At 41.0% G+C, this 25,300-nt stretch overlaps 1 protein-coding gene across 3 annotated transcripts; it reads left to right on the top strand.

Annotated features, from left to right (window-relative positions):
- Positions 1-226: 226 nt before the first annotated feature.
- On the top strand, positions 227-16,720 carry LOC129740716 (synaptic vesicular amine transporter-like). Of its 3 annotated transcripts, none has more exons than XM_055732483.1 (3): positions 227-585; positions 14,067-15,158; positions 16,006-16,720. In XM_055732483.1, exons 1-3 carry the CDS (start codon positions 483-485, stop codon positions 16,296-16,298), a joined length of 1,488 nt encoding a protein of 495 aa, XP_055588458.1. In that variant the 5' UTR covers positions 227-482; the 3' UTR covers positions 16,299-16,720. The 3 variants fall into 3 exon arrangements, with proteins under 3 accessions (XP_055588458.1, XP_055588459.1, XP_055588461.1); XM_055732484.1 differs by having other exon boundaries at positions 489-611; XM_055732486.1 differs by having other exon boundaries at positions 516-585; positions 14,177-15,158.
- The last annotated feature ends 8,580 nt before the right edge of the window (positions 16,721-25,300 follow it).

Here is a 25,300-nt window from a genome sequence, read left to right as displayed (position 1 = left end):
TGTTAATACACATATTGATGGCCATTATCACCCGGTAAAATGGGGGTGGTGAAAATGAATCTCCTCCCGGTTTCCACCCTACCACTTTTCCACCCTTCGACAGTCGAATGGGTGATCCAAAAGCCAGGATTTCCCCCCCTGAATTCCCCCAGATAGTAGTCCTGGTGAAGCACAAAACACTCTGGGCAGAAAAATTGACACCATCGTGTCTCAGACACTTGTTGATGCCGCACCGGATAGGATCGGACAAATTGGAGCTGTGTGTTTTTTTTTTTCATTTATATTCCGCCAGTGATAGTGACACGTTGAGCTTGTGATGTGAAAAGTGAGATTTCCCGGGCAAGGATAATTACGATATGGCTTGATTTTGTCTGATAATAACAAGTGAAAGCTGGTTGATTGACAGTCGTTGTTCGGCGAATGAATTTGGAAACGCAGCCTGTGGGAAAATCGACTTCAATCGGTTCCAGAATCGGTACAATATGTTTCCATTTAGGTGTGAAGATCGTCCTCAAAGTCGGGCTTTTATAGCTTTCATCGTATACGTATCGTTGCTGCTGGATAATATGCTTCTAACAGTGATAGGTTAGTCTCGATTTGGCGGTTGCCTTGTGAGGTTTAATTTTTTTTTTTATTAAAGTGTTTGTCGTTCTCTTTCATTATGCTTGAAATTATTGAATCTTACTGAAATTATTTTTTTAAAGCATAAGAACATGCACAATTTTTTTTTTGAAAAAACATTCAAGATTCACGATTTTCCTTGTATCAAAATTTTCAGAGCTGATTTTGTGTTATTTGAGGTGCTGAACCCTAATATACTATCTGTTTTTGTCCAACAATTCTACTTATTGAGATCAAAGAAACAGAAAAAAACACAAGAATCGAATAGGAAGTGAAAGCTCCGTCCGTGATTTAGTCCGCGTATTTTTCAATTTTTCCATGAATTTTAGTGATGTTTTTTCAAATACTGTTCCGAAACATGGTATTAAGCTTAAAACTAATATTTGTGCTATGTGCTTGTTGTGTATTTTGCATTGTGGAAGTGATATTTTGCTTTAAAATTTGGAGTGCATTTTCAATTATGAAGCCATTGAGCAGATTGGGGCTTGGGCTTCGCCCCCGGTGCGTTGTAGAAAATGGTTATGGAACATGGGACTTCCAAGGGAGCCGAGCGGAAAATGCTGTTACTCATTCAAGATAAGTGGATTATATTTATTTTGCCATTTTATTTGATTTATTTTTACACTTAAAGATTGAAAATTCATCCAATTTGATTTTCGTAGCACAGCGCGAAATGTTTCTTTCGGGAAATATTTCACCGTCCATATTGCATCTAAGCTTGTACACAAGTCAAAAGCTCCTATGATACAAGTTAAAGAACAGAGGTACAGCTGAAAAAGCTCAAAGTGTCTGAGGTTGCATCGAAAATAGAATGCAATTAGAAACAGCTAATGCGATATGGTCAATCCGATAGTAGAGACATCTTTTCTTCGGAATTTGAAACCGGAATTGAAACGGAATATGTGTGTGTGTGTGTGTGTGTGTGTGTGTGTGTGTGTGTGTGTGTGTGTGTGTGTGTGTGTGTGTGTGTGTGTGTGTGTGTGTGTGTGTGTGTGTGTGTGTGTGTGTGTGTGTGTGTGTGTGTGTGTGTGTGTGTGTGTGTGTGTGTGTGTGTGTGTGTGTGTGTGTGTGTGTGTGTGTGTGTGTGTGTGTGTGTGTGTGTGTGTGTGTGTGTGTGTGTGTGTGTGTGTGTGTGTGTGTGTGTGTGTGTGTGTGTGTGTGTTTTATATAATTCAGCACATTGGACTACCAGATTACTGCTGAAGCTTTTATCGGATTGCAAAGAAGAATAGTTGCTTGGGAACAGAGTACATCAGGCAAGCGTGGCGCGATCGGATGCGTTTTTTTCTCTCTCTTTTTCTGTTTCTCTCGCCGCCTGCATAATGGGTTAGAACGTTTTTTGCTCGTTAGGTCGTCCTTTCTCTTCTCGTTTTAAACGCGTGATAAAATTCGGTAAGTTGCACCGGTGTCAAGTGCATTGTACGTGTATGACAATGCCACGTTAGGATGTTTTGATCTTCTCGTTATAATCGCGCGGTTAAATTCGGCGAATTGCAACGGTGCAAGGTACATTATACGTGTATTTTTTTTAAATTTATTTGGTCCTTAGGATTTTTACACCTGGATGTCATTCATCCCTCTTTTATTATACGTGTATGACAATGCCAAGTTTGGACGTCTTGCTCTTCTCGTTATAAACGCGCGGTAAAATTTCGTGAGTTGAACATGTGCCAAGTGCGTTGAACATGTATGACAGTGCCACGTTAGAACGCTTTGCTTTTCTCGTTTTGAGCGCGCGATAAAATTCGGTGAGTTGCATCGGTGGCATTGTACGCGTATGACAATACCACGTTAGGAAGTATTTGCTTTAAAAAAATGCGATGTACTCGATAGTGTGCGACGCGACGATCACTAAATATTTAACTTTGCTTTGATCACATCCCTTCCCAAAGGGAATCCAGATCTTATTTACCTTCCCCACTAACAAACCACCCTTCCTGTGACGACCGTGGAGATTTAGAGGTGTATTCGGTCTCTAGTAGCAACGGAAGTCGAACTAACAATCCTTCCCTTTCCCCGATGAACCGTAAGGACGTGGCCGGCGCCGTTATTGACCATATAAGATCAGGAACCTTCGGAACGTGTACACAGAAAATGGTAAGCTAATCCCAAGCCCCATTTATTTGGATCTATGTACAATTTTGATGGTTCTTGTCAATCACGGAGTAGCAACTACTGAAATGTACGGTTTATCTAAGCTCAAGCTCAAGCTCAACAATTCTACTTATTGAGATCAAAGAGCTCATTCAAAAATAGAAAAAAAAATCTATTTTTGAAACTTTAAAATATTTTCGGAAACATTGGAGAGTAACACAAAAATGTTAGGATTTTTGGTTTTAAATCAATTCTCAACTGGTTCATAAAAAAAAGGATTTGTAAAAACCACCGGATGAAGGGCAACTAACCCTACACCAGCAACACGTTGTCACAAACAACAGCAACACGTTGTATTTAAAGGATGTTGGGATCAAAAGGTGGTCAAACTAAATTTCGTGTAAATGAATTAGCTTTTGAATAAAAAAAAATATAAGTATCTTTCTTTTTGAAGTTCAATATGCATTAAAGATGGGAAAATATTCAGTTAAGATTCAGACCTAGTCCAAATTCTTGAGCCTCTCGTCTGATGCTTGTCATCAGATTTTGTACAGTCACCTTATCCATTTTCTTCGTCGCAGCAGCCAATTCGCTTCGAACTGCTTCTCGCTGCTAACTTTTTTTTTGGGTCTTCTTAACTCAAGCAACCAAAAGTCCCATATCTACTTAATAGTGTGCCTACAAAGTTCGAATTTCGCTGAACAAAGGTTCCAAAGAGAATTGGTACCGAATTTTCCCTAATGCGAGCATATACTCAATATACATGTTTTGTAGCTTGAATATCGTTTAAATGTATAATTTATATTGAAATTTCAACTCAGAACAACTTAAAACTAACTTGCAAAGGATTGTTTTTGAAAAGAGCAATTTTTTTTCACTTTAAATAATTTGTCCAACTGTATTTATTTTTATTTACATAGTACACCGTCTCACGACATAATTCCTAAAATTCACTCGGTCCATGGCAACCGTTCTCCAATTTCTCGGACACCCCACATTCGCCAGATCACGCTCCATTTTGGTCTAACCACCTCGCTCGTTGCGCCCCCGCACGTCTTGTTCCTACCGGATTCGTAGCGAACACCTGTTTTGCAGGACAGTCGTCCGGCATTCTCGCAAAATGTCCCGCCCAGCGTATCCGGCCAGCTTTCACCACCTTCTGGATACTGGGTTCACCGTAGAGTCGCGCGAGCTCGTGGTTCATCCTTCGCCTCCACACTCCGTTCTCCTGTACGCCGCCAAAGATGGTTCTTAACACTCGTCGCTCGAATACTCCGAGTGTACGCAGGTCCTCCTCGAGCAGTATCCATGTCTCGTGCCCGTAGAGAACAACCGGTCTAATGAGCGTCAAATACAGGTTACACTTCGTGCGAGGGCTAAGTCTTCTCGACCGCAGTTGCTTGTGAAGTCCATAGTAGGCACGACTTCCGCTGATAATTCGCCGCCGGATCTCATTGCCTGCGGTCACCAGTGAGCCGAGATAGACATAGTCTTCGGCTATCTCCTGCTCGTCGCCGTCGATCGTGACCTTGTTATTACTGGACAAGCGGGTTCGGTCGGTCTCGTATCCGCAGGCCAGCATGTACTTCGTCTTGGACGTATTAATCATCAACCCAATCCTTCCTGCTTCGCGTTTCAGTTTGCGGTAGATTTCCTCCACCGCCGCAGATGATCTGCCGACTATGTCAATGTCATCGGCAAAGCAGATAAGTTGACTGGATCTGTTGAAAATCGTGCCCCGCATTTCGCCCACCGCTCGTCGAATAACACCTTCTAGCGCCACGTTGAACATCATGCAGGATAGACAATCACCTTGTCGAAGCCCCCTGCGCGATTCGAATGAACTCGACAATTCACCCGAAATCCGCACACAGCATCCATCCATCGTCGCCTTGATCAGTCTGGTCAGCTTCCTGAAAAAGCCGTTCTCGTCCATGATTTTCCATTGCTCGTTACGGTCGATCGTGTCGTATGCGGCTTTGAAGTCGATGAATAGATGGTGCGTAGGGACTTGGTGTTCACGGCATTTTTGGAGTATTTGCCGTAATGTCCGTCGTTGACCATTGTTACTTATATTTGAGCAGCGGCTAGACCAGCCAAGGCAAGGTACTCTAAGAGTACGGAACCTCAGGGCCGGCTGGCTACTTGGTAACCAAGGACTTTTATATTACTTGTTATTTTTATTAATGTTTTTATGTGGCGTGTTGTCTGTGTGTATAAAACAATGTTCTGTGTCTTGTGTGGCATGTATTTGGCTCACTAACCGTGGTTGTGCTGCAGTTGCTGTTGTCGTTGTCCCGGAAACTCCGTTCCGGAATCAGGAGGGCCGTCGATGTAATGGTGTATCCACGGGGTGCCGAAACCGTCGGCGTTGCAGGCGTCTTCCTTTTTTGGCTTTTAATCGGCCTGCCCACGAGAGTGCCCCGTATCCGGACAGGCCGAGAAGGGAAGTCCTCCTTGATAATTAGGGATCCGCAGAACCCGAGGACGAAGATGATGATCCTATTACGATTAGGTGCGAGATCACAAGGATCTGCGGGCCGAGCCGTGGGGAAGCCAACCGGCGTTTCCGGGCGAATTCCTTGGAACTTCACAACACTAAACGGGGACTAGACTTCACACACGGACGCCTGATATAGAGAGCGAATTTTCCGGAAGCAAGCTTCCTTTTCGCCTTCCATGTTCTCTTTTTCTCTCCTCCTCTCCTCCTCTGTTAATTGACAGCAGCCAGCAGTAAAATGTAGCCTACTGTGGTGCTATCTTGTTGTGAGACTCTACAAGGAACATGAATTTTCCGGTGTACCGGTGTAGGCAATCGGCCAACTTGTCCGGGCCCATTTTGATGAGTTCAGCTGCGATGCCATCCTTCCCAGCCGACTTGTTTCCATTCAACTGGCGAATGGCTTCCTTAACTTCACTCATCGTTGGGAGTGGCCCCTCTTCCGCTGTCGGTGATTTTCCACATTTCGACGGGTGCCTCTTTGCACTACTGCCGCCCGCGCGGCATTCTCTTCGTCCATCACTCTCCTACACTCCTCGTCGAACCAGTCGTTTCGTGGAGTTCGCTCCACATATCCGATGACGATCTCCGCAGCACTGTTGATGGCTGTCTTGATGGTATCCCAACAGTCCTCGAGAGGGGCTTCGTCAAGCTCGCCCTCTGCTGGCAGCGCTGCTTCGACCGATTGCGCGTAGTCTGCCGCGACCTCAGGTTGCTTCAGTCGTGCGATATTTAACCGAGGCGGGCGCCGGTTTCGTGTGTTGTTCACTACGGAGAGTTTTGGGCGCATCTTCACCATCACCCGATAGTGATCTGACTCGATGTTGGCGCCTCGACAGGATCTGACGTCGATGATTCCGATCATCGTCAATCAAAACGTGGTCGATCTGTGATTGCGGTTGGTACGGTGATCTGCAGGTGTACTTGTGTGGGAGGCGGTGCTGGAAAATTCGTTTGGAGGCGGCAAAATCAATAAGTCTGAGGCCGTTTTCGTTGATCAGCTGATGCGCGCTGAACCTTCCAATTGTCGGTTTGAATTCCTCCTCCTGGCCGACCTGAGCATTAAAATTCCCGATGACGATCTTTATATCATGTTTTTGGCAACGGTCGTATTCACGCTCCAGCTGCGCGTAAAATTCGTCTTTGTCGTCACCAGTACTTCCGAGGTGAGGGCTGTGCACGTTGATGATGCTGATGTTGAAGAACCGGCCCTTGATTCTCAACCGGCACATTCGTGAGTTGATCGGCCACCACCCGATCACGCGCTTTTACATCTTTCCCATCACTATAAAAGCTGTTCCAAGCTCGTGTGTGTTGCCGCAGCTCTGGTAGATGGCACGACCATCTGGGTACGTTCGTACCGTGGAGCCCTTCCAGCATACCTCCTGCAGCGCTACGATGTCGAATTTGCGGCTCTTCAATTCGTTGGAGAGCACGTGGGTACTGCACTCAAAATTTAGAGATCGACAGTTCCAGTTTCCAAGTTTCCAATCGCTATTCCCTTTTCGTCGCGTGGGTCTTTGCCGATTTCCATCCGAAATTTGTTGTTCGTCGTTCGTTGCTTATGTTTTTTGTGGTCACGGACTCACGAGGCCCGCAGCTAACCCCACTATCTCGCAGGAGGACCGTCGTGATGTTGCTGTTTAGGGTCCCGAACACCACCAGGACGTTGTTGCACTCCGCACGCCGCCCCCGGCATGGAGAACAGACGCGTACGAAGCCCCCTAACTCAGTTTGCATGCGACCAAAGCATCCACCGGGGTTGGGTACCCGATCTCCGCTAATGTTGCTCGCACCCCAGCTAGCACCGCGGGGAGGTAGATAATCGGAGTTACAGATAAGAGGTGATATGACCACTACCCGAAGGTTGGGTGTATGGGGTCTCGAGTTGCACATTGTCTACCGTTCGCTAGCCATCTGTATTTACTTACCACAAATTTATCCACCACATTGAAAGTCAGTTGAAGCGATTCGTAAATTAAATATCTAGATAAACTCAAGAGTTTGTATAATTTAATGCTTAAAAGTTATAAAAATGGAATTCTAATTTTTTTCAACCGATATTATTTTAACGGATGTTTGATTAATATGCCATTTCGTAATGTTTCTGAGTAATAATTTACATGCGTCTTCACTGCTGGCGGCTGGCTGCTCTTGCAGGTATTTTAGGAAAGCGTATCAACAAAAATAAAACTTTATTACCGTCCTAATATACTTAAGAACTGGAAATTTGTACAGACCAAGTATGTCCTATAAAAATAATGATCAAATTAACGACAAAAAACTAAAATTTAAGTTTTGAAAATCGGTTCATTAAGAAATGAAATACAGCTAAGCAAAGCCAAAATTGGATGTCGTTTTTTTAAAGTAAGATTTTTTTCCACCGGAAGATCTTAGAAAGCGGTCGAAACTTTCATTGGACTCCAACATGTCTAAACATTGTCGGATAGATGGATTCTTGACGATTTCAAACATCAATGAAACACTTAAATACAGAAACGCTGTCAGAAGTTATGAGTATTTTGAAAATAAAATTGATTTTTCGGACTTTTTGCTTTCTGAACCATTTTCTGATAACCTGGTAATACATATCGACTTTATTTTTAAATGTTGAGTAATAAGAATAAATTACCTACATAATGAATATAATATTATCAAAATCGGTTAACATTTGCAGCCAGGAGAACGAAATCAAACTACAACTCAAATTTCCCTGAAACGGATATTTTGCGAACGGCTTTGGAAGGTTAAGCTGTGTTTGACCTTGTAATGTCAGGAGATCGTATCACGGGCAATTCTTTCGGGTAAAACACCCACACACGACGCATTAACTTTACTATATAACAACCGTTTATTGAAATTCCAAATTTAGGAAAAAACAGAACTTTATTTCACGCGTTCTTATACAAAACTTTTATTCTTCTGCTGTTGGTGACCGGTTAGATTCTGTTCGATAGAAAGATAATTTTAAAGTGAATAACCGGAAATTGCAAAAAAGCGCTTAATACCGCGCAAACTATTGTGCATCGAGATGCGTTTTTCTAGGCAGGGCCGGACTGCAGTTTTCTAAGTAGGAGATGGATTCTGCTTAACGCAGTCAAATTCAAATTCAAATAAATATAAATTAAAGCTAGAAACTATCATTCCGGCCACCTGAAATGCATTTTTCACTTCTAATACCTAGCAAGTATACAATTCAAATAATTTCCAAAATAAACTAAACTCACGGCTTCTCAATCAATCAATATTGATGTCACCTAGTGCGGGGGCGACTGTCGATGACTCCTCCTCGTCCATCGTAGGCAACGAACACAGCTTGACCACAGCACGCTTGAAGATAGCAACAGTGGATGTGCGGATGGTCACCACCCGTGTTACACCGTCAGCTCCAGCACGAGAGGCCAGCGCACCGGGGGTAACAGGTCATCTTGAAGAATCATCACCTGGCCGGCAGTGGTACCAAAACAGCTGCTGCTTCTGTTGGATGACCAGATAGCGATTCCTCAGCCGGTTCTCAGGTACGTCCTTCAGGTCGGGATGTGGAAGGGCTTGCAGTTGAGAGCCAATCAAAAATTGGCTTGGTGTGATGGCTTCGATCTCGTTGGGGTCTTCAGACAAAGGGGCCAACGGTCTTGAGTTCATTGCTCCCTCAATCTGCGACAAAATCGTCACTAATAGTGTTTTCGTTTATTGGCAGTGGCAACCTAGTTACCCACGAGTTTTGCCCTAACTGCTGTTATTATGTTCGTTTATTGATTCAGAAGTCCACTAGTTTTGCCCGAGATTTGAACCTCAAGCAGGCGGTTGCACCCCGTAAAAGTTGTCAGTGTTGGGGGTAAACATAAGAGTGAGTATAGCAACCATATATTTGCATCGTCCCGGGTAACGATTCTGTTTGTTTAATCAGAAAAAGTTTTGCCTCGCGCTAATGGAGAAAAACGAAAACGGCATAAGTCCTCGTACAGTAGAGAGGTGCTGCCTAACTGACGAACCAAATGTTTTTTCGCAACCTTCACGGCGGCTTCCAACAAGCCGCCAAAGTTGGGTGCACGCGGGGGATCGTTTTCCATTGTATGCCCTCGGCTGCGAGAGCGGTAGCGATACGATCGGTTTCCTTGGGGCTCGAAAACATTTCGTAGAGAGCGTGTAGCTCGTTTCGAGCTCCAACAAAATTTGTGGCATTGTCGGAGTAAATATATTGGGGTTCGCCACGTCTGGCCACGAAACGTTGTAGAGCAGAGAGAAATGAGGCTGTGGAAAGGTCCCCCCAAGCTCAATGTGAACTGCTTTTGTGGTAAAGCAGACAAATAGGGCAATATAAGGCTATGATCATTTAGTATCCGGGCACTTTATTTCGGTGATAGCTACGTTAATTGAGCTCGGATATGCAAAACTTTAGTAGCGTTTTGTTGGTTATGAAAAGGACTATCTTGCCTATTTTTGATAGATTTTTAAGTTAACGTGTGTTTGAGATATTTACGATGCAAAAAGACATGGTAAAATAAATTTTGCACAAATTTGCTCCTTTAACGCATTCTGCGCCTCGAAAATTCTTAATTGTTGACTTGAAAGCTTATGAACTGTTGATTTTTTCTGATTTTTTTTTCGTACCAAATGGTTAAGAAGTATAAGGAGTCACTCCAGGATCCACACGAAGTTCAACTCAACCATCGGAGTGCAACCTTTGATCTTAAATATGGAAAAAAGTCTATGGTTATTGAAGATAACTGAATGCAGACTCCTTAAATAATGCAAAAAATCCATTTTTGACAGGCAAACAGTGTTATCTGACTAGTAGACACAAAGTAAATAACTAATAATGATCAGTTCCAAATATCGCAATCTGTGCATCGGGTTTTTACGCAATATGACAGATGTGTTCTGATGGATAAAAAAATTTATGTTAAAACCGGATTTAAAAGATCAAATTTTTCGAGATGCCTACTCATGAAAAGGTTCCAACCAGATTCCAATTGCTTTTTCCAGGTGAGTTTGTGTAAAAAATCATGATTTTGCAAAGGTTTTACTTTTGTGGCCAAAAAAATAAATCAATACATGACTGAAAAAAGTGTGCAAAGATAAAAAAGAGATTTTGTGAAAAAGTAAGAGTATTTCTTGAAATCATTGAGAAATATTTTTTTTTATATTTTTATATTAAATGTCATATTAACACCTTCATTTCCTCCATACAAAGTTTTTCGATCAAATGAATAGTTTTTAAAATACACACGTTTGTAACTGCCCGGATACTAAATGATCATAGCCTTAGGCTTTGGTGGGAGCAGATTTACGGTTCAGGGACTTAACGAACACCGGGCCACAATAGTCAATGCCTGTTGATGCGAAGGGACGACTTGGGGTAACTCGGGCAAGGGGTATTTGGCCAATTGGTTGCTTGAGAGGCTGAGGGTTTGCTCGAGTACAACGAAAACAGGTTCGAATTACGCTGCGCACCGCTCTTTTCCCATTTGTAGGCCAATATTCATTGCGCACTACACCCAGCGTAAGCGCTATTCCCCCGTGAACCAATTTGTTGTGAAATGACAACAAAAGCATTCGGGTGAAACGGTGAAATCCGGGGAGCAGGATTTGGTGTTTGGTGCTAAAGGTTTCCATGGACAATTTGAGCCGGCCACCGACTCGGATTATTCCCGAAGCATCAATAAAAGGGTTTAACAAACGTAGGGTGGATTTTTTGGGTACCGGTTTCCCTTTTCGTAGTAAGTTCAACTCGGTGTGGTAACATTCTGCTTGAACTAATTTTAACAGGCAGTCTCTGGCAGATTCGAGTTCAGTGGGAGTGAGGGTTAAAATGGATTCTTTGAGTTCTTTTCTCGCCTTCCGAGAAACTCGCAAACAATAAGCAGTCGTACGGAGCAAACGGTTGTGGATTTTGGATTAGCAAGGTGGTGGTTTTGCGCTCAGTGGTTCTCGGGATCTTCAACCTCGGCCAATTTTCCTCTCCCCTTCCCAACCAATCGAGTCCATCGGTCCATAGTTTGCAGGTCAGAAGCTGGTGCACAGTTAAGCCTCTGGAGACGACATCAGCTGGGTTGTTTACTCCGGGAACATGCTGCCATGATGCGTTCTTCGTTAGGATGTGGATGTCTGCGACCCGATTAGCTACAAAGGTTTTCCAGGTTTGTGATGGTGCTCGTAGATTATAAACAACAACCATCTAATCGGTCCAGTACTAGATGGGTGCAGATTTTAGGTCCAGTGTGTCAACAACTCTCGTTGATAAGCAAGCGCCTAGCTGAGCAGCGCATAGTTCTAGTCTCGGGATGCTGCGTTTCTGAAGCGGTGCTACTCGGGATTTCGCCGCCAGTAAGACCACCTTCACCTTCCCGTTGGCCTTCTCCGTCCGAGCGTAGATGCAGGCTCCATAGGCTGATTCGGAGGCGTCCGTAAAACAATATAGCTGCACCTCCCCCCTGTCAAAGGCAAACCGCGGGATCCGAAACTCAGCTAGCGATAACAAGTCCTTTACCAAATCTTCGGATTTCATTTGGGACTTCTTCATTCCATTCGATGGACATCAACCAGAGTTGTTGGATAAATATTTTCGCACGTACAACGACGGGGGCAATTAATCCCAAGGGGTCATAAAGTTGGGCAATTACGGAAAGAATTCGATTCTTGGTAATCTTTCCGTCGGTTGAGAATGGGGAAAATTTTAAACAAAATAAGTCGTGTTCGGGTTTCCAGGAAATTCCCAAGACTTTCACCACCTCTCCAGGTTCGGGATTTTCACTGCTTGGATAGGCTAGGTTCTCTGGTGGCACTCCCTTCAATACCTCAGGAAAATTCGAGCACCATTTCCTCAAGAAGAATCCTCCACGGTTCATCAGTTCGTCCATCTCCTTACGCAGTTGGATTGCTGTAGATATGGTTTCTTCACTCCGTACAAAATCATCCATGTAAAAATCTCACTTCACAGAGGCTGCGGCGAGAGGAAAGGAAGCACCTTCATCGTCGGCAAGTTGATGAAGCGTGCGGGTAGCCAAGAACAAAGATGGTCCCAAACCGTACGTCACTGTTGTCATCTCATATTTCGTAATCGGGTCGTTCGGGTTGAATCTCCACAACAAACGCAGGAGGGGTCGGTCATCGGGGTGAAGAACGATTTGCCTATACATCTTCTCTATGTCAGCCAACAATACCACCCAATTTTTGCGAAACCGAAGAGCTCATCTTGGATGACAGGACCTACTCGGAGCGAATCGTTGAGAGAGAATCCAGTGCTTGTTTTAGCCGATGCGTTGTAAACACTCCGTACCTTCGTAGTGGTGCTGGATTCTTTCAACACGGCATGGTTAGGAAGATAGCATACGATAGTAGGTTCTGGGTCTGGGTACCTTTCTTTCAGGATAGGATTATTAACTAATTTTCGTTCCAAGCTAATGAGACGGGCTTTGGCATTGGAGTATGACTCGCCTATCATTGATTCGAATTCATCTTTTTTGGGATATTTTACGGAGTATCGACCAGTGGAATCACGGCTTACCGTTTCCTTGAAGAAGTCCTCACAGTTTTGATCGTTGGGTGAAAGGGTGGGTTTGGAATTTTCAAATTCGTCTATTTCCAAAATTTTTCAATATTATCGTTTAGGGTTTCCAAAATAGACGGACAACAAACCAGAGCTTGTGGCATGGGATCTAAGGGCAATGTTCCCGAAACAAGCCATCCGAACCTACTTTCATGTTAGGTTAGGGATTGTGGGCAAATTTGCAACCGGCCACCCTGGAGGATTGCGTAAAAGTGTTCGGTACCTATTATCAGGTCTACCTTTCATGAGATGTTGTATTCGCCTGCGGACTGCAGTCTTCTAAGTAGGAGATGGATTCTGCTTAACGCAGTCAAATTTAAATTCAAATAAATATAAATTAAAGCTAGAAACTATCAGACCTTTTAACGTGACTTTTGGTCGCTTGGGGGGCGGGGTGGCTTCAGTCCCAAATGTTTGAATCCGTTCGGCTAAAAGTGGAAATGGAATACAAACCGAATAAAAGCACTTTTTAGTGCTAATCAAAATTACAATTTTGACAATTTTGTTGGTTTTGTCAATAATTGTCATGATTGTTATTTTGTCGAAGGGTCCCCCCTCGTTTACTCACGGGAAATTGTACACCAATAAGGCAAGCCCATCGCCTATCGCGCTATGACGTCATGAAAAATATGACGTCACGTTATTGTTTTTTTGATATTGCTAGCAAGCCACACGTTTTTTAGAGTGAACATTTTATGAAATTTACTACGAAAAAAATCATACTTCTATACGTTTTTTTCTTTCTTTTAGAGGTTGAAGAGAGAGAAAAAAAAATCCAAAAAAGCTCAGTTTCGCAAAAACGTCGAGAACTAAGGGTACAAAAATTCACACTTATACAAACAAATTTATAGGCATCGTCAGAACACGTCCAGCTGATTCGCTAACTACCTAAGACCCATTATTAATGATCTCCCAAATCGTTTGATAACTATAAACCTTTCTATAAAAAAAGGCAAAAAGGTGTTATTCAGCAATTCGTGGGTTAAACTGCAGAAGTTTTTGCGACAGCTAACACAGAGAACAATGGTGCCCTTTAAGACTTTCGAAATCTCGTTTCTTGTACTGTAATGATTGTTTATTTGTAACTTTGTAAACACGTTTGAAGCACCAAAGCTTTTGTAGCAGTCTTGGAAACCATAACAAGACGGTTTTTTTTCCTAATTTTCTACCTGTTCAAAATCCTTTTAGAATTTCATTGGGTTCTAAAGACGGGAACCTCTCAAAAGGTGACTGTTTGAAAATTTCAAGCTTGAAAGAATATTGAAAACATCATTATTTTGCTAATCGCTGCCCATATGCCAGTTCCCATTCTTCCAGATTACCTGGTGCATTTCTATGCCGATTCCAATGCGTCCTTTTCCATACCGAAAAGCGTGATCTACAAAAACTTCGATCTCCATTACGTTCCAAAGCTGATCGGAGCAACTACCGGCCCGGTGTCGTTGAGTAATCTTACATCCGCCGCTGATCATCGCCCAACGATGGAATCGGAAAACGGATCCATCGGTATCTTGCTAGCGGTGAAAGCTCTGATACAGCTCGTTTTTAATCCGATTGTAGGGAACCTCTCGTCGAGATTCGGATACAGTGTCCCGATAGCCTTCGGGACCTTTAACCTTCTGGTGGCTTCAATGATCTTCGCATTCGGACAATCTTATGCATCTCTATTCGTAGCCAGAGCGATTCATGGGGTTGGATCGGCCTGTATTTGCGTTTGCGGGATGAGTTTGGTTGCCCAGTTGTACACGGAACCGGATAAGCGGTCCAAAATCATGGGAACAATTTTGGGAAGCATTGCAGTAGGGGTCCTAATCGGATACCCTTTCGGAGGGATCGCTTATGACATCGTTGGTAAAGCCGCCCCGTTCCATATCCTTTCGGTGTTCTGCGTCTTCACTCTCATAATTCAGTTCTGTAGCTTGAACTTCGTCAATCGTCAGCAAACATCTTCTCTGGTTGTTGAGGACGGACGCTCCCGCTGGTGGCCGCTGCTCACCGACAAACTGATCCTCATTATCGTCGGAGGTATCTGCATTTCAACATCCGCCATGTCGATCCTGGAACCCTGTCTGCCATTGTGGATGATGAGTGTGCTGCACCCGAAAAAGTGGCAACTTGGAACTGTTTTCATTCCGGACTCCATTGGCTATTGGATTGGAACAAACTTTTTCGGCGGAATCGCTTACAGGGTTGGCCAGATCAGGACGGCCATCGTAGCCCTGACGCTGGTTGGTGTGTCCTGCATTTTGATTCCGTCGGCCAATACGGTGGCCGGATTGTTGCTGCCCCATTTCGGGCTAGGATTGGGGATTGGCGTACTGGATGCCGCTCTGGTTCCGCTGCTGGCAACCTTGGTCGACAGCCAGTGTGGAAGTGACAATGAAAGCGATATATGTAAGTATAGGATAAATTTCAATTTTGTATTAATATGTTGCTTAATTTATAGGCCTTATCGGTGAAAAGCAAGAACATCTTAAGATTATGAAATTTTATAGACGGATGGAAAGATAGATGAAATGAAAGATGTTGAAAGTGAGCAGGTAGAATTTATTATAAGCATTATCATCACATACCAATTTTTTTATGAATTTTACTATGAACTGGTAGATACAGATAGTTGCATCTACCACTACATATAAGTAGGCCAAGCGTTGTTTGCCCCACAAGCGGTGCGGTGCAGTCCACGCTTGGCCTACGGAGCGGTGCAGTGCGAACGAACAAAAAGATGGTATGTGATCGCTCAGATAAGCTCCCGTCAACTCAGAAACGGATCTATCGATGTGTAGCCTTCTCAGCTTGTTATCATCGCGTTCGTTACAACCGAGGTTTGGTTGCGAAACGTTACGGTCAACAGTCTGATAGTGGACTACCACCTGCTATGATGCCGTGTATCTGCCACTACTATCTATCTGTATCTATTACTTCATAGTCCTAGTTGGCCCGTGCGGAACAAAAATTGGATATGTGATGATAATGCTTCTAATAAATTCTACCCGCTCATTTTCACCATCTTTCATTTCTTCTAACTTTCTATTCGTCTATAAAATTTCATAATCTAAAGATGTTCTTACTAAACAGGACATCACTTTCATAGATAAGGCCGATAAATTAAGTAACAAACATAAATTACGGTGATTAATCTCTTCACGTATTAATAGTTTTTTGCGCTTATGATTCTTTTTAATATATTCATTTATTTCCTGCTGATGTGTACTTTATTGCTGACTTTTGCTTCCGGCAGGTGAACTGTCGCCTAACTATGGAGCGGTCTACGCCATCCAACAGATAGCCGTCAGCCTGGCCTATTCCTTGGCACCGATAGTGGGCAGCGAGCTGGTTCCGGTGATCGGTTTCCCCTGGTTGATGCGTACGATGGGAGCCCTCAATCTGCTGTACGGTCCCCTGCTGATATACTCCGGCATTCGCGAAACCGTACGCTTGGTGCTGCAGAAGCGCTCGGATATGCCCCTGGCTTCGGTGGAATTTGCCAACTCGGACGGAAGCTATCGGCGGTTCTACAACGCTCTGGATTAAACCGCGGAACCCTTCTGAAATCCGTTGAATGGTGTGAGAACAAGGGCAACATCAATGGCGCGTGAATGGTTTATGTGCCGGGGGAGAAAAGTTTCTTATCACGTGGAAGCACACGCGTGGCGTAGCTTTCAAGCGAAATGAAACAAAATATAAATACAGAAACGAACTGGCGTCGTCGGCTGCTCGTGTTACTGGTTGTGTACGTTCGTTTTTTTTTTTTTCGAAAAACGAACAACGGACGAAGTTTTGTTGTCATTCTGCTCGGGTCGATCATGCGCGGTTTTGGTAATGAATTCCTATAACAAATTAAGGAATAGAGTCATCCGACAAAAATTTTTAAACTACCGCAATTATTGCTGTTAATCTTAAGGTATAAAATTAATAGGAGTAAAATCATCGTATATCAATCACATTAAACTTTAATTATTACAGAAGGTAAGTGTTTTTAATATGCGAACTAATCCAAAGAAATACCAATAAAAACAATTTGGAGTATTTAAACTGGCCATATATTATACTTATGGAAAGGAACGAAATCCTCCACGCCATACAAAATTTAACTGAAAAAAGCACATTTTTAAAAGTGATGGAAAGAACTTGAGATACAAAAGATATCAAACAAAGAAAGATATTCCCGTTGGTGAGCCGTTATATCTTATTCGAAAAAAAAAAAATCATTATACAGTGAGCGAAATAAGAATACCCCCTCTATGTGTTTTGCTTGTTTAAATACGAATGATTGAAAACCACCAAAATTTTCTTCTACAATTTGTTTTGAATTGTTTAACGGATTAATCAAGCATAAGTTTACTTTTTTCGGACGTTGCAATTGGCCTTGAGGACCAAAAGTATGAAAAAAGGGTGCGAAATAAGAATAGTACCTCATTGTGTTTTTCAACAAAAACAAGATTATTTCTAAAAATTTACTATAACAAAGTGAATAATAATGCTTCTACGAATTATTTGAGCAGATAACTGCATTTTAAGGAGTTTTCTAGAATTTCAAAGGTTTTCAAAGGTTTTAAAGGGGGGTTTTAAGAAATGTTCCTCTAGCGTTTAGAAATTTGATATTTGAGCTATAATATAAACTGCTTGATTTTTTCATTAACATTCATAAGTATCATGCAAAATGACGAAACATAGATTTGAGGCTGTTTACGTCGAAGTGACTAATGTGTACTTGAAGAAATTGTACGCAAAGTAACGAGTTGTTATGCAACAGGCTTAAAAAATTTAAACTTCCTTCCATAGATTGTACAGATCATATTTTTTTCATGGATAGTCCCAGATTATTGAATTATAGAGAAAAACACTTTTATTGGCGAAAACGAAAAATGAATGTACGTCACTTGTACGTAATTCGAACACAGACATATAAGACCTTAGTGAAACTTCTTGTTTCTTCAAAGAGATCTAATTTACCTTAACTTTAATGCGTACATATTTCAATGATAACGTGGTTAGCATTTTACAAACGCTAAAACCACCGACCCACAGAAAGTGTACTATGTATGCCGTGACCGGGATTCGATATCATGACCTCTGGCTTGGAAAACTTGAACGCTATCCTCTAGGCCACGATCGGCGGCATAAAGTTGACTTTATCGAGTTCAATTCGCTGCTAGATTCTAAGGCAGAAAACGCTCGTCATGCACCAATAAATGGTGCTTATACTGCCCCATCGGAGGGGGGAGTGTGGGTAGGTTTGGTTGTTCTCAGTATGCCTCTAGGCCTCTACAGTGACTGATTTCAGGCTTTCGGCAAAAAAAAAAAACATTTTTAAACGTTTTTATCCACTTTTTCAAGTTTCAGCCAACAGTAGTCTATTTTATTTCTCACGAACAGTGATCGTGACCGATGGAATGACGATCTGCCAGGTTATGGAGTCTAAGCCGAGCACATCGTTGGGGATAGGGCGATCGATTCAACCGGTTCTCCCAAGGCAGAGTTCACGGAGATCATAAAGCACAAATCGCCGCTGAATTGCTTAAAAACGCGCAACCCACAAAGCCTCAAACGGCCACCACACCAGGTTTGCAGATTCCAATAGTAGTCGAAGCAGGCAGCAATACAGAGCTCGCTAACAGACGGGATCGGTGATTTCTCAGGCGTCTTATGAATCACAGCATCCGGTTGGCCTTCTCGAGTACCACAGAGTAAACGGGCTTAAAAGTCATATGACTGTCCAATAAAACAGAATTTGGAATAAAATCAGGAGATTTTGCAGAACGAATTGTAACAGCTAGTCGACGATTCGTTAGATACCGTCAACTGGGGCAACATGCAACACTTTTCAACTTCAATGGCTTCTAAAATCTTAATGCTTACAGATAATCATACCTCTTGTACATCAAAAGTTTTAAGGTTGATGGGACACCAAATTGACGTAGTCAGAAAAATTATTGGGTTTACCAGATATTTTTAAATTTACAAAAACCTGCGATTTTCGCCCTACTAAGAAAAAGGGGCAAGTTGCAACAAACTCTGTAATTTATGAAAAATCAAATGAAAACGTTTGCAAATTTAAAGTTTTTGATACATTTGTGATGTCATAATGTTCGAATTAAATTTTACATTTTTTTTGGTCAAAAATGTGTTTAAGAAAAAAGTGTTAATCTGTTGCATACATTTAGGGGTAAAAAATATTACAAAATATTATATTTTCTTAAATCATGTAAACAAATCTTACGATGGATGAAATTTTAATGTTGACAAACGCATAATGCAAAACAATCATATCCCAGCATATGGAAACACGATTTATGAGATTTAGTTCTGATTTGCATTTTGTTGCATTTTGCCCCAGTCAGCTAACTGAATTATAAAAATAGGGGAGATGAGGGCATAACGAGCACCCAGGGCATAATGAGCACTACGCTTTTCTACGAAAGTACGTATTTTCTTAAATAAATTTTCATGAGAATTTGTTTCGTACTTCCTATAGTATTAATTTTTCACAAAAAAAGGAATCTCCTTTTCATCTTTACAGAGATGTTTAAAAAAAACTAGCTTGGTTCTCAAGTTACGAAAATATTATAATTTTTGAGCACCACGAAATAAGCTCTTCTGATCTTAAAATAACCTTGATCTATAATGTACGCACTGCAACATGATGTACACATTGTTTCTCAATTTTTACCATCATAAAATTTTTGATTTTTCACTTTTATCAATTTTAAAACACGTTTTTACTTAAATTTGTTGACTAGGGGCATATAGAGCACCATATTATAGAGGCATAATGAGCATTTTCTGCCGTAGAATCTAGCAGCGAATTAAAATTGATTTATAGCGCCACACCTTGACTAGTTTTCATGCGACGATTTAGCCTATTGGTAAGGTATCGGAGAGGTAATCAAAAGACAAGAGTAGATTTCTGTTCGAGGTGATTTTTATCCATTCACAATTCATGATCGATTTTTTTATTGTTACATTATACGGCTAGTAGCATCATCCTCCGAACAAAGCACTTAATGTGCGTGCGTGAATTGTTTGTATTCTACAAACAGACCTAGATTATTTTGTTATTGCTTTGTTTGATGAATCTACGACTCACCTGACTTCATCGAATTGAATTCGCTGCTAGATTCCCCGGCAAAAACGCACATCTTGCTCTGATTAATGGTGCTCATACTGCCTCAGGGGGGGTTCTCATTATGCCTCCACAGTGGCTGATTTTCAGTTTTTGGCAATTTTTTTTAAAATGCATTTTTTAATGTTTTCATCTAGTTTTTCACGTTGCAGCCCGTTAGGGAATAGGCTTTTCAAGTGTCTGAACACGAAACAATAATGTAACCTCCATATTAAAGTCTGCTTCATTTAATATTGGAACAAATTCTTTTGCTCAATGTGGCACTCCTAGTGGACGGATTTGGAAACTTTTTTCACCCACGTGTCGAGAAATTCATTACCTTTCACCATGTATTTATGTCATAACACCAAACGATAGCATTTTGTAAACAACCGCCATGGAAGCCGAACGGAGAGATCAAATTGTGCACAGTTTTCTTGAAAATCCATTGTTGTCGGCATCGAAGCTAGCTACCCAAGTAACATTTAAAGTTTTATAGCAGACTATAAGACAAAGTTTTGGATTTTTAAGGGGCTTGGGGAGTCTAATAAAACTATCGGTGTTACTTGGGTAAACAGCTTAAAATGCCCAGAAATACCGTATGGCGTGTTATCAAGCAGTACAAGGAAACATTGACGACGGCTCGGAAGCCGCATTCGAAGCGTCGGAGTGGAACTGTCGACTGGAAACTGCGTGGGAAAGTCATCAAGGCCGTCAAGAGGAATCCCAATCTTTCAGACCGCGATTTGGCCAATAAGTTCCAGGCCGCTCACAGTACGGTGCGACGAATTCGTCTCCGGGAAGGAATAAGGTCATTCCGAGCCAGCAAACAGCCAAATCGGACGCTGAAGCAGAACAATGTGGCCAGAATCCGTGCTCGAAAGCTGTACGACCAAGTGCTGACCAAGTTCGACGGATGTATTCTGATGGACGATGAGACCTACGTGAAGGCGGACTTTGGGCAAATCCCAGGTCAAAATTTTTATTTGGCGACGGCTCGGGGAGATGTACCTGCAAAATTTAAGTTCGTGTTTGCGGATAAATTCGCCCGCAAGTACATGATTTGGCAGGGGATATGCAGTTGTGGACAGAAAACCAAAGTCTTTCTCACTGACAAGACAATGACATCAGAAGTCTACAAAAAAGAGTGCCTACAGAAACGGATTCTGCCGTTTATTCGTGCCCACGACCGTCCAGTAATGTTTTGGCCGGACCTCGCAAGCTGCCATTACAGCAAAACGGTTATGGAATGGTACGCAACGAACGGGGTCAGCGTAATACCGAAGGACCTCAACCCCCCAAACTGCCCCCAGTTCCGGCCGATAGAGAAATACTGGGCAATCACGAAGCGGAGGCTTAAGGCAAAGGGAAAACTTGTTAGGAACATGACTCAAATGAAGAACTGGTGGAATCAAATCGCCAAAACGGTGGACGAAAAGGGTGTGCGCCGCCTAATGTGCCGTATTACGGGAAAAGTACGAGAATTTCTTCGAAACAGCAATGAATAATTTTTTTAATTTTTTTTATAAAAGAGTAAAGAAAATGCTACATTTGTATGAAAAACAAATTATGAATTCGTTAATAAATGACTGAACTACACGCAATTGTTTGTGTTCCAATATTAAATGAAGCAGATTTATAGCTATTTTCTTTGGTTAAATAACCGTTTTCCTTAAAGTGGCCATTATGCCCCCATCTCCCCTATTAATTTAAAAAATTTTGGTGATTGTTCGAAAAATATTTTTACACCAACAGTGTTGGTATTGGATAATGAAAGCAATATAAAGTTTGTAGGTGATATGATTAAGCCAATCCGTCATACGAGGTAAAGTTTTTTACGGCATCGAAAAATTTTAAAAATTGTACATCTTTTGCTCGATTTTTTAAATTTTTTATGAGAATCAAAAACTTTATAAAACTCTTTCACGATGTTAAAAATTATGTCATCATCAATTTGCTAGCATTCAATGATTTCTTTATAACACTATATTGAAATAAAAATTGAATGAGTGTTGTGATATACAAATGTTGCATCTAACCCTGCTTTTGCATGATGCCCCGTTTGACGGTAACTTTTTTTCCAAGCATATAGTCGTTCAGAACATCCCAAGCGTAGCAAGGATGCCGAAATCACAGAAAAATCTATAATTTCACAGAATTTTGAGCAAATTTTCGTCACAGAATCTGTGTCACAGTGTGTTTTTTTAAATTTGTTTACGTCAATATAAATTTTGGATTATTATCTTTGAATTGCAAAGATATGATGAAATTGGTAATGTTTATTAATTTTTCTTAAGTAAAATATAAAAAAGACGCAATTTAACATGACATTTGAATGAAATTGACGGTAAAAGCATCACAGAAAACCATCACAGAATTTCTGGGTAACATTACAGAAAGTCAGATTTTTTTTGTGGTCAAAACACAGATTTTTTTTCGGCAACCTAGCACGATAGTTGAGAATTCTCTGCCTATTATTTTCTTATGGACTGGGCTCATAAATGATTTTTTGCTGTTCTAGGGACCGGTTAAAGATGTAGGTAAGTGGTTTCTCCAGAAAAGTGCGACACTTTTTAAGAATTCCATCCTGTCCGGCTGATGAAGTTTACCGAAAGTAACTCCAATGTTGAACTTCAGGAACCATTTTCTCGCTCATAGAAAAAAACATGCAGATTCAGCACATCAATTGGCAATCGTGTGACGGCTGCGTTTATTTAATCAGCCGTTGGTGAAAGAACAGGAAAAAAAAACACTGGAGAAGTTCATCGCGAAGAGGTTACATTTTTCGGCAATATCATTATTTACTTGGAGTACCGCAGGTAGACCGGATTTTTTTTGTGATATCCTCACTATTTTTCATACAATTTCTGCTTAATGTGTGGCACTTCTAAAATTTTTTAAGAAGCCTTAAGGGCCAACAATGTCAGGTAAATGTTTGAAGTTTTGTAGTTTGGAGAAAATGTATGATCGTTTCCCTCTCCGAAAGCTTCCTAAATGATCTAAATTTTTCTATGGAGGACATGGTGTCGCTAGTGTTTGCTTAACAACTTCCATGGTGTACAAGGCAGCACATGTCATATCCTAAAGCCACCAAAATTTGCACAGTTGTTATTTAGCTCAGAAGGAAGTCGAAAGCTTGAGCGTGACATCACATATCATTACCTACAAAAAAAAAACAGCAAAACAATAACGAATAATTTTATCCCAAAATAAATAAATATACCTATACTTGTACGTGCACCATTCATTTAATGAATAAGAATACTCACGTAATCACTTTGGGTAAATTTTATGAGCATAAGAAAGTTTACAAGAACACTTCCACTGCTATTCTAAAATTCTAACCTGTGGAGAAGATTTGGATTGCGAATAGATTGAAGAAGAGGAACTAGATTTGGATGGTTTCTCAGACATCGTCGCTGATGCTGCAGCTACTGCCTCGACTTTCCCGGTCATTGATATGGAAAGTCATCAACATAATCCTTGAACTAATGATTCCAATTCTTTGAATAAAACTGATGAATTTAAAAAAAAGAAACCTACATTTTTAATCAAATCTCTAAAGGGTTGAAAATTTTACCCCGGGGGTGGGGGTGGTGGGGGGGTCGTGTTGTTTGAAAACGGGACGTAATACAAAAAGAGGAGGTTACGGAAGTTGACAATATGTGACAGGGGGGGAAGGGGTGGTTAATTTTAACCTAATTTTGCGTGACATCAATAATCTAGAATCCCGTAAAGATTCTAGATAGGAAAGCTACAAGAAGCTATCCGACCAGATCGCAACCTAAAGTCACGACGATGGTTGGGGGAAAAGTGCCTCGCCAAACTGGAATGCATTAATGGATTTCGCGGAGTAGTTCGAACTTCGAAAGTTAATATCATACTTCATATCGTCAAACGGGGCATCATGCAACAGCGGGGTTGGATGCAACATTCATATAACACCACACTCATTCAATTTTTAATTTGATGTAATGTGATAAAGTTGTCTTTTAATGATTACAAAATGATGATGACATAATTTCTTCCATCCTAGGATAGTTTTTATAAGTTTTTGATTTTCATTGAAAATTTGAAAAATCGAACAATAAATGTTCAATTTTTAACATTTTCCGATGCCCAAAAAAACTTTACCCAGTATGACGGATTGGCTAAATAATATCACCTACAAATTTTATACTGGATTCCTCATCCTAAACCAACACTGTTGATGTAAAAATATTTTTCGAACAATCACTCAACTTTTTTAAATAAATATTTTTATAATTCAGTTACCAGTCTGGGGTAAAATGCAACAAAATGTAAATAAAAGAAACACCTTGTAAATCTCATTTCCATATGCTGGAATATGATTATTTTTCAGCGTTTGTTACCATTGAAATTTCTTTTATTCAAACACTATTTTTTAATAATTTTGTCTTTTACAATTTTTAGTAGTATAGTTTTACCCCTAAATGTATGCAGCACCCTTATTTTCAGAAAAATGTGGAAATAAGTTTTCACAAAACAAAAAACCACTGCAAATGGTGTTTTCATGCGTAATGATCTTCAAGTCATCGCAAATTTATCAAAAACTATACATTTTCATACGTTTTCATAAAGTTTTACATCAAAAACAAAGTTTGTTGCAAGTTACCCCATTTTCTGAGAAGGATGAAAATAGCATGTTTTTAGAAAATTAAAAATAACTGAAGAAACCAATAATTTTTTTGACTACGCCAATTTGATGTCCCATCAACCTTAAAACTTTTGATGCATAAGGGGTATGAAAAACTGTGAACATGAGGTTTTTAGAAGCCATTGAAATTGAAAATTGTTGCATGTTGCCCCAGTTGACGGTATACAGTAGGACCCAGCTTATGCGAGCCACCATTTTTATACAAAATCTATGTAAAGTTGTGTTTTACCACCGCGATTTATTGCCATCATATTGAATCGACATTTTTCGGTGAGTTTAAAAGCTAAACTTGTGTGAAAACACCGACAATAGCATAACAAATTCCATGTATTTACTATGCTATGCGCCTGAATGTATGCAAACCATTTCGAAAGTACAGGGCTTGGCTATGTATTTGGTGTCATGCAAGGTTTCGCTTATCCGAGATGATCCTTCCCCGAGCACCTCGGATAAGCAGGATTCTACTGTACTACCTATTAGCCAAAGAAGTATCTAGTTTTCTATATAAATATAGAAGCGCTCTGAGAGAACTCTAAATAAACTGTCAGTTTTTTTTTCGGAGCGAATAACAACTTTCATAAATCTTAACCATTAGTCCACAAAATTAAACATTAATCGTCTTTAACAATTTCATGCGTTTTATAGGAACATTACCTCAACAAGTAGGGTAAATTTGCAGTACCTATCCCCAAGCCATGCTATCCCTCGCTGCTATTGAAACAAAAAAAAACACTTTGGAGCGGTGATTTTTTA

Source organism: Uranotaenia lowii, chromosome 1 (assembly GCF_029784155.1).
Source record: "Uranotaenia lowii strain MFRU-FL chromosome 1, ASM2978415v1, whole genome shotgun sequence".
NCBI lineage: Eukaryota > Metazoa > Arthropoda > Insecta > Diptera > Culicidae > Uranotaenia > Uranotaenia lowii.
Note: the sequence above shows the minus strand (reverse complement) of the source record. Positions and strands in the feature narration are given on the sequence as shown.